Here is a 10,807-nt window from a genome sequence, read left to right as displayed (position 1 = left end):
TTGAGCAGAAATAAAAATGCCCTGAGAAGAGGCTAAAGAAGCACCTTTGAAGGCGTCGTTTATTTGCACTACAAGAGCCATTTCCGCGACCTGCTCGCCTTAACAGTTGTTAACCTTAAAATGTGTATTCAAAATAAGGACCATCTTGCCAGGATGGCCCATTTTTCACTCATAAACTCATTGTTTGTTTGTTTGTTTTTTAATCAGGAAAGTGATATTAGAGTGCATTTTCAATTTCATTCAAGCTGTTTCGGAAATTCAGGGGGAAAAACAAATGTGAATTGCATGACACGCAAATCATTGACACTTGGAAGTTGTAACGCACCTGTCTTGTTCTGAGCGTCGCTGCAGCGATCGAGAGCGGGGCGCAAGTCCCCTCGCCGCTGGGGCTGTCAAACCTCCGTTCCTCCAAGCGCAGAACTAGCGGATGTCGGTGCCCGCGGGGAACCTCGTATCACCGGCTTAACTGTGCGTGCTGGTCGGGGCACATTGAGCACTTGTAAACCATGAAATACAAAGTCTCTCTCTCTCTCTCTAATTAAGAACGTTTGGTAGTAAAACACAAAAACATTTTAATAAAAAAACTATTGAAATAGAACAGCTATTTATTTCCTACTGCATGTGCTGTATTCAGCAGTATTACAAATTATTTTCAAATGTTTTTTTTCTGAGTTTATAAAAAACTTGTTCTTAAATAGTTTCTTTATTATTGTGATGAAAAAACACAGAATCTCAATTCTCAGACTGTTCAGTAAATATTTATTTATGCAAACATTTTCTGAGTTGAAACTTGTTTGAAAAATATTTCTTACTTTCGTAATCAAAAGCACTGATTTAAATCTCAATTAGGCTGTTTTGGCAATAGTTTTCAAATCAACAAAAATTGTAGCAACTTTTGATCATCCATATCAATGTCACACTTTATTTTACCATTTATTTTAAGAGTGAAATTGAAAATTTCTTCCGAATCATGTAAGTCCCACTTATTTCCGACCAAACAACGGCCACTTTTGGTTTAGGTCTGAATTTTTTTTCACAGGGAATACATTATTGAAAAAAGTTTGAGAACCACTGCTGTAACGTACCAAAATATGTAAAAGGTGCTGTGTTTTCTTTCCAGCTGCATATTTAAATTATTTCGAAGACTTTTGTGAAATTGAATACATTTGTGTTCAACACGTGATTATTTCAACAAACATGCCATGTCATAGTGATTGGTACTTCATAACTTAGGAGACATACCGGTGTGTCGATAGGCCTTCATTATATAGCTCCTTGTTGTTAGGTAGGTAAAAAAAAAATAAGAGAAGTAAACATGTTTCTATAATGCAGGCCGTTTGAAAACATGTAAGGACTGCAAATACAACCACATAACATTCCAGAAGTTGTGTTCTCTATTCACTTCAAAGTGACTCCATTCCCCGTTAAACTACAGTATGGAAACAAAAAAATGCAGTTTGACAAGACTCGCCTAATAAAAGCCATTCACTGATTTATTGTTTGAAAACGAAAGGGAAATCAATTAAATGCCTCACCTTAACAAGGACTCCACCTTAACTGCGGTTGGACAAGGGATATAAGACCTCTGTTAACAGCTGTAAGGCAGCAGAGGAGCCGAGAGCGACTTCAAGACCAAACTTGATTGAGCGTGGTGAGTACCTTCTCCATCTTGAAGTGTTTTCAGGGAAGACAGCATCCATGTCAGTAGTATTTGGTCTTGCACTTTGTAGATTCAAGTGAAATACTGTATATGCATTTGGACTCAGGTCAAAGTGGACATTCCTTCATGCACTTTTGGGAAGCTTGTCGAATGAAGTTGAAAAGTTTGTGCACTGCAGATTTAAAAAAGGCACAGTAACAAAGTTTCTTGAAATTTTGTCTTATGTGGATCATCTTACAGGAGTTGCAGAATTTCACTTCCAAGATAATTTGTCTGAATTTCCCGATTTTTTAAAATAATGTCAAGAACATAACTTGCACAACATAATCATTCCTCTATTATCATAATGATGGAAATGTTCCAATAGACAAGAAACATATGATATAGTGGAGACTGACACGAGAGCCGCTTTTCATCACCCAGACGTGAGCATAAATAGTGAAGTACAAAAAAAATTGATAGCTCCAGACTTCCTTCTGAATCAGGTACCTGGCAGAGCCCCGAGGCAGGTAACCTGTAGTAACTTGAAACATCTACATCGTCTTTTGATTTACATAGGATGTCTTTGAGCGCGCCCAGAGATGACCATATCTCATATGTCATATTCATCATGTTTATCATCATGGCATACACTGGAAGTCCGCTAACCTGTTTTCTGGGTTTGGCCATGGAAAGTGTATACTGAAGTCATGTGTACTGTGTACTGAAAGTCAGAAGAAGTTGACAGGGACAGCAATTTGAACATCCTCAATTTTATTTACATAGCACCTTCACAACAATCACAAGGTGCTGTACATAACACATAAAAAGACATGGCAGTGGATGCAGGGAAAGATATAAAGGTCCCAAACTATTAAGACACTTAAAAAATACCTTAAAGTCAACCCTGAAGCACACATACAGCCAATGCAAATATTTAAAAGTTGGTGTAATATGCACTTACCTTCTAGTATATTATAAGATAACCTTGTGAATCAATGACATTATAATAAATAAACAATTATTTAGCAATTAAACACAAAAATGTATTTGCTGAAAAGTAGTGGTTTTGGTTGATATGAAAATTTCGTCTGACAGCGCTGACATTAATTAAGATTGGCAGAGAGCTGTCAGCCCTCTTCCTCATGACAGTTGTGGCAAACATTGAACCAGAGCCTCGACAACCTGTCACTATCCAAGCAGCCCATCATGTGCGCCTGATGGACTTGCTCTAGATGTACATTTACCTTTCCCTTTTACTACCTTTCAGGACATTATCAGCCACGATGATCATTCTCAAGGTGTTTACTGTTGCCTTCCTCCTGGTTGGTAAGTCAACAAACTCTCAACTACCAAGTAACAAAGATTAAGTGAAAGGCCACCATGTAATACAGACATTACCTCTTTATCGCAGGAGCCAGCTGTATCTCTCCTAGAATAAGGAGACAAGCTGTTACTCCAGATGAAAATGAGCCACCATCTGGTCTACCATCTAGTTCGGAATCTGATCCGCCATCTGATCCGGAATCTGGTCCGCCATCTGATCCACCATCTGGGCCACCAGGACTACCGAGACCACCAGGACCACCAGGACCACCAGGACCACCAGGACCACAAGGACCACCAGGACCACCAGGAACAAATGGAACAAACGGTGCACCAGGACAAAATGGAACTGACGGTCATCCAGGACAAAATGGTTCCACAGGACCACCTGGGCCACAAGGTCCACCTGGCTATAATGGCACAGATGGAACAAATGGAACTAATGGTGAACCTGGACCACCTGGACCACCTGGACCACCTGGATCACCTGGACTCAATGATACATCAGGAAGTGGTCAATCAGGACCACCTGGGCCACCAGGACCACCCGGGCCACCCGGGGCACCACCACTTTGTCCATATTGGCCACCGCAACCAAATCCATATGGACCATATGGTCCATATTACGGTCCATATGGTCCATATCATGGTCCATATGGTCCATATCATGGTCCATCTGGTCCATATCATGGTCCATCTGGTCCATCTGATCCACCTGGGCCACCATCAGACACAACGTCTGAATATGAATTTGTTGATCAATCAATTTAACAACCAGGGCCACCTTTACCCCCTGTTACTGCAGATGAAAATTGCCCACCTGGACACCAAATTGCCAACTTGCCTTCAACACAGCACCAGAACAATATCTGGCATCACCGGTTATTCTGGATGAAAACAACCCACCTGGACTAGAACCCTGCCAACCTGGACAACCACCCAGACCATCTGTCTGATAAAAACATTTAACCTGGACCACCACTTTGGCCTCCACCAAGACCTACCTGGCCAACACCAGTTGCTCTGAAACGACCCACCAGGACCACCACCTTGCCCACCTGAATAACCTGTTACTGTTTGTGAATACAACACACCTGCATTAATCTTAATGATCATCATGTGGTTATTGATGTGTCAATACAAGATACTCATACTTGCCAATCGCGTTCAATTCTAAAAATAAAGATTTTCTTCTTAATGACTTGGTTGGTTGGTTGAATGTGACCTCGGCTCGAGCATTGAATCCTTTGTGTTCTTTTTTTTTTTTAAATAGAGTTCAGTATTGTTCATTTGGTAATTTTACCGATTTGACATGTCATCATCATTGCTCTCTTTTTTTATTTTTTTATTTTAAGCAATACACACTTGTCCGGTCTTGTCAAAAGTAAAGTCAGATAGCAGAAAAGAAAACGAGTGGCGCAGAAAAGGTAATATTAAAGAAAAGGAGTGGAGCTGACGCGCCAAATGCCCCCTAACTCACAATTATAAATCATTGCAGAGTCCTGAAGTGCATGTGCCTATTAAATTAATGTTGTGGTATTTGTAGGGAACAATAGGTTACATTGAGAAAAAAAAGCCATGCTGCCCTACTAAAGGGAAGAGATAAATAGCAGGGTTTTACCTGTTTTTTAGGATAAAAAATTATACATACATACATACATACACCCACACACACATATATATATATTATACATAAGGGCTACTTAAATATTAAAGTTGTTAACCTAAGAATGTGTATTTAAAAAAAGGATCATCCTGCCAATTTTTCACTCATAAACTCACTGTTTGTTTGTTTGTATTTTAATCAGGAAAGGGATAGCATGCATTTTCAATTTCATCCAAGCTGTTTGAAATCGGTCAAGAAATGTGGAAGTTAACCAAAATCAACAGTATGTTACTGCCCCTTTAAGAAACATGCACATTCACGCACACACATTTGATTTTAAGTAACATTTCAATGAGCTGAACAGTTTAAAATTTAAACCATTGAAATCGGTCAAGAAATGTTGAAGTTAACCATAATCAACATTAACTAAAAGTATCTTACTGCCCCCTTTATGAAACATGCACATTCACGCACACACATTTGATTTTAACTTGTTGCGAGACGTCACGCACCCACATTCCATTGATTTTGTATAGGATTACGCTCACGTCAAGCAAAAGCCTCTCGCGACTTAACGGTTGAAGATGCAGATTCCAGAAATGGCTCGTTAGAACGGCAAGGGTTTGGGGAACGCGAGCATGTTCTCAGTTTTTTAATCGAATGAAAAATGACCAAATGAGAGCAGGTTGAAAACTTATGATTGATCAAAAATGAAGAGGGAAAAAACGGCGAAATTAACATGGAGGAGATAGGCGCCAAAGTCCGACTTCTCCTCGCAAGCAGCAGCTGCTTGCTCCGCTTAGCAGGCCCATAATTAGTGACTCTTCACACAAGTGCTGTGTGTTAAAGAATTATTGTTTGCTTGTCGTTTCAGCCAGAGGAAAGGCCAGCCCCTGCAGAGGTCACTTCCAGACCATCATCCCCCTGTCGTCCTGGGACTGAGGTATTTTTTTTTATACTCACAACATTAACCATTAACATATGAAATGTTTAAAATTATATTAGTTAGAATTTAAGATAATTAAAATAGTTTCAATCATTTCAGGATCCTGCTGTGGGACTTCCTCAACGCACGCTATCCGTGAGGGCCACACATTCACAGATGGATGAAAGGTACTCAAGTTTTTCTCGCAACCACCAGTGTACTTGTATGGCTCTCGCTTTCTTGGCCTTCCACGCTGAGGGGTTACAGTTTAATTCGCTTGACCTTGACAGGGTGCTTGAACACGGGGACTCTCTTTACGTGGGTGCTAAACAGCAATTGATTTTGGACCATAACTTTGGGAATGATCACTTGACTGTCGAGGAGATGCCAAAACAAGTCATGACGGACACCAATGTCTATAATGTACAGATGCATGAGCTCAGCGTTGGTTATGTCATAGATGACGGTCATTCCCAAAGAGACTTGGGATTGTCTCTTGGAGCTCAGCTTGAGTGCTTGTCACAAAATGTCACTCTTGCTTTCTTGATTGTGAATCCAGAGTGTTTTGCAGTATTCCGTGACAGATCAGGATACTTTGGGTTATTTGATTCACATTCCAGATCTGAAGTGGGCTTGCCACACCCAAACGGAACTGCAATTATGTTGACTTTTTCTCACTTGTGTGGCTTGGTTGAGCATTTGCGTCAGCTTTTTGAAGGAAATAGCCGGTTTGCAACATATGAGTTTGTGCCAGTCTCTTTTCATATTGACGGCAGTTCCATTAACACGCATCGGGATTCTACGACAACCATCTCAAAGGCAAAGGAAGAGCTACTAATTGAATTAGGTGATTTCCCAACTAAAGAGATACAAATTGTGATCGGTATTGTACCAAATCAAGAGCTACATAGTGCGGTACATGTTGAACCAAATAGCCAAGCAAGTCAAATTAATGAGAGTCAAAATATTCCGGACCCTCAGCAAGGACTCAAACTGCTGCATGTTAATATAGATCTTTCTAAATGGAGTAAAAGTCAGCGTGCAAAACATTTATATAGGGAACGTCAATACATTCGTAAGTGCCAACGGCAACTGTCATCTAATTCTAAATATCACAGTGATCTTTGCTTTAAGGAAAAAAAGAAGCTCTATCAGAAGAATAGATACAACAGTGATTCTGCTTTTAAGGCAAAACGGCAGCAATATCTGATTCATAAATACCAACACGATCTTGCTTTCCAGCAAAAGCGAAAGATATTGATGAAAAGTTACATAAGAGAGAAATACAGAAATGACCTTTATTTTCAAAGTAAACAAAAACGATACTTGCGAGAGAGGTATGAAAAAGACCTTTATTTTAAAAGTAAACGAAAACATTACTTGCGAGAGAGGTACAGAAAGGATATATCTTTTCAAAGTAAACAGAAAAATTACACGCGAGAGAGGTACAGAAAGGATATATCTTTTCAAAGTAAAAAGATTAATTACATGCGAGAGAGGTACCAAAAAGATTCGGCTTTCAGGCTTTCTCATATTAGACGCTGTTTACAAAACAAAAAGGACAGGCGTGATTCAAACGCGCTGCAACGTATTCGCCACAAGTTAAATTGTGCTGTGAAAATCAAAAATAAATATAGTCGCGTCATTCCCCAGTGTCAGGAAATTGAGCAGGATCAGGCAAATGGTGTAGTAGACGACGTCTCTGTGGAAATGAAGCAGGCACTCGTAGATCCGGAAATGGAAGCCACCATCGCTTCTTTCCGGGAAAGGGTTCGGCATGGGCCGACGTATATCTGCACAGTGTGCCACCGTGCGCTTTTCCCCAATCAAGTAAAGCATTGCAAACGAGCCAGATACACCAAAAATGTTGATGTGGCGTTTGCGTGCTTGACAGGCCAGTTTGTTCACACTTGTAGTTGCCCCGCCCCATGTACCGTTCCTCAAGAACGGATGCAGGAGTGGATTTGTCATACCTGTGACAACCATCTGTTCAGAGGTGGCATGCCACCCCAGGCGGTGGCAAATAACTTGGCACTGGCACCCATTCCCGAAGAGCTGTCGGAATTAAATGTACTTGAACGACAGCTAATTGCAAAAATCATCCCTTTTGCAAAGATTGTTGCGTTGCCCAAAGGACGGCAAAGGGCCGTACACGGTTCTGTGGTGTGCGTTCCATCAGAGATGGAAGCCACAGTGAACTCCCTCCCAAGGCCGCGCAGTGAGGCCCAGCTTCTCCAGGTGAAGCTGAAGCGCCGCATTGTTTACAAAGGTTACCAGCATTTTTACACTGTCAACATGACAAATGTCTTGGCAGCGCTGAGGACACTGAAACGCATTCATGCAGAATACAAAACTGTATCGATAGATGAAAGCGCTCAGTTTGAAAGTCTCCAAGAAGAGGAAGACGAGGGGGTAGGAGAAGAGGACATCTCTGAGGCCGATGCACAGCCAGAGAGCAGCGACACCCCCGCAAACAAAGAGCAACAGACTCCCCAAGAGAGCAAAGAGGAGCTCAGGCCGGGCTTGACGCTCGACACCTGTATGCAGCCTCCTGACATCGCGCAGGAAAAGCTGTCATATGGGGACGGCATATTTAGCATCGCTCCTGCCCAAGGAAACAAGCTGGTGGGATTTTTTGCCGTGCCAAACCTCGAAGCCATGGCCTTTCCCGTTCAGTTCCCAACAGGACAGAACTCACTCGATGAGGCGAGAGAAATTAAGCTGTCACCCAGTTTGTATTTCAATGCAAGGTTATTCTCTGTTGACACTCGATTTGCCAAAGATCAAAGTTACCTTTTCTTTGCGCAGTTTGTGACAGAAACGCATCTGGCCACCAACAGCATGTCCATTCAGGCCCGCAAGGGGACAGCCCTCACTTGGGATGGGAAGAAGATTTCAAACCGGATGCTTCAGGACAAAGACGAACTGGAGAAGCTCATCCAAAGAGAGCATGCGATGCGCTTCATGCAGCCCTTGAGAGGCACGCCGGCTTTTTGGGAGGGTGCCCTTAGGGACCTCCATGCAATGACCAGGCAGTTGGGCAAGCCCACATTCTTCCTTACCTTTTCTGCTGCGGAAATGAGATGGCCCGAAGTAATCGAAATAGTCAAAGCGCAGCAAGGCGAACAAGGGGACTTTTCCCATCTCGACTGGAATGCCAAATGCGATGTTCTTCGCAGCAATCCGGTCACAGTGATGCGCCTTTTTGAGAAAAGGATGGATGCTCTTATGGCATTCATCCTGTCTCCCGCACAGCCCCTCGGTCCGGTAGAAGACCACTTCTATCGTGTGGAATTTCAAGCCAGGGGAAGTCCGCACGCTCACATGCTGCTCTGGATTAAGGGTGCGCCAGTCATCGAAGAACCCGACCCCAGATGTTGTCAAGAAGCCATTGACTTCATCGACAAGTACATCACTTGCAAAATACCAGACCCGATTGAGGACCCTGAACTGCACGACATTGTCACCAGCGTTCAGGCACACAGCAAAAACCACACAAAGTCTTGTCGGAAAGGAAACGTTTCTTGCAGATTTGGGTACCCCAAACTGCCGATGGACCAAACCACCATCACGTTGCCATTCCAGACGGAGACTGAAGACGTCCCAACGGACAAGAGTGTGGAAGGCCAGCATAGGAAGCAGGCGGCCAAATCGGCGCGCCTCACCGAAAAACAAAGGGAGGCTAAAGAAGAGCTCAAACGCATCAGAGATCCTCATGGACGCGGATGTCCCGCAGGACTTGCCGGAGCTTCTCAAAAAGGCCAATTTGACAATGGACAGCTACAAGGACAGCGTCACTAATCTGACCTCCGGAATGGTTGTCATGTTGAAGCGTGCTCCAACGGAAAGCTGGATCAATGCTTACAACCCACATCTGCTGCGGGCATGGAACGCCAACATGGATATTCAGTACGTGCTCGATGACGTCGCGTGTCTCATGTACATGATGTCGTACATTTCCAAACCGGAGCACGAGATGTCCGAGTTCCTCACGTCTGTCGTCAAAGACTTGAAGACAAAGCCTCTTGTCGACAAAAAGGACGAGATGAGGAAAATAATGGCGGCGTATTCCAAGCACAGAGAGGTGAGCGCTCAAGAAGCGGTGGCGCGGACATGCAGTCTCCCTCAGAAGAAGTGCTCGCGCAGCGTAGTTTTCATCCAGACTGCTGAGGATGGCGTGAAATTGAGTCTACCCATGAGTAGACTGAGGACCATGCAGACAACGTGTGGATGTCTGGTCTGCCAGACAAATATGTGGCAAGACCTAGAACGGCAACGTTTGAGCGGATGTGTCTCGCCGAATTCGCATCCGAATACCGAGTCGTCTACGGTCAGCAGACTGAGGGCAAGAATGTCATTCCCCTCTAACACGGCAAGGGATTCATCCAGAAGCGGATTGGAAAAGATGCCGTCATCAGATTCACTCGCTTCTCAATCAAAAAGTATGCTGAGAAGTATTACAGGACCCAGCTTAAATTGTACCTCCCCCACAGAGACGACGCCGAGCTCAGGTCTGAAAACCTCAAAACGTACGAGGAGTTCTACGGTGCCGGGGATTCAAAGTTCGGTCGGGTGCGGGCTATCGTCGACGGCAATCGGGGGCGGTACGAAGGACGGGGAAAGACCGTGGACAATGCCTTCGAAAAATTGAAAGAGCTTCGTGCGGTTCTCAACGCGTGGAGCACTTTTGCGCCGGAGGTAGAAGCAGAGCGTTTGGAGTGTGTTGCTGAACGCGAATCTAATCCGTTACAGGAAGACCCGCAAGATGAGGTTCCGGCCTACCAGGACGCTCCTGGTAGCGGCGCGGTCTTGCCGGCGTTTGAGGCGCCAAAGTTGAGCGCCGAATTTGTGAGGAACATGTACCGCAGTCTCAATGAAACGCAAGCGTCCGTCTTTTACGCTGTGCGCGAGTGGTGTTTGAAACGCGTTTCGGATCGTCTCCTCGAGCCCTTCTTTTATTTGATCTCCGGAGGAGCTGGCTGTGGTAAATCGCATGTCATCAAGTGCATTTACCAGGAGGCCAGTAAGATTCTCTGCCAGCTTCCCAGGTTCCGCGACGAAGCGGATATGGCCAAGCCTGCTGTGCTGCTGACGTCGTTTACTGGCACGGCGGCTTACAACATCTCAGGGAAAACTCTTCATTCCCTCTTGAAACTCCCCAGGACTCTAAAGCCTCCTTACCAGGCGCTGGGGAATACGTTGGACGCATTGAGAGCAACCCTTTGCAACGTGGAAATTTTGATCATCGACGAGATCTCCATGGTCTCCAAGGAACTCTTTGCCTATGTCCACTGGAGATTTCAGCAAATCA

General features: G+C 43.9%; 1 protein-coding gene across 1 annotated transcript; it reads left to right on the top strand.

Annotated features, from left to right (window-relative positions):
- Positions 1–1,519: 1,519 nt before the first annotated feature.
- LOC147155461 (uncharacterized) lies at positions 1,520–4,139 on the top strand. Its single transcript, XM_086066693.1, has 3 exons — positions 1,520–1,651; positions 2,910–2,968; positions 3,054–4,139. The coding sequence occupies exon 3, from the start codon at positions 3,102–3,104 to the stop codon at positions 3,858–3,860; it is 759 nt and encodes a 252-aa protein (XP_085922819.1). The 5' UTR covers positions 1,520–1,651; positions 2,910–2,968; positions 3,054–3,101; the 3' UTR covers positions 3,861–4,139.
- Positions 4,140–10,807: the final 6,668 nt, after the last annotated feature.

Source organism: Leptonotus elevatus, chromosome 22 (genome assembly GCF_054856555.1).
Source record: "Leptonotus elevatus isolate MCC_2025b chromosome 22, RoL_Lele_1.0, whole genome shotgun sequence".
NCBI lineage: Eukaryota > Metazoa > Chordata > Actinopteri > Syngnathiformes > Syngnathidae > Leptonotus > Leptonotus elevatus.
Note: the sequence above shows the minus strand (reverse complement) of the source record. Positions and strands in the feature narration are given on the sequence as shown.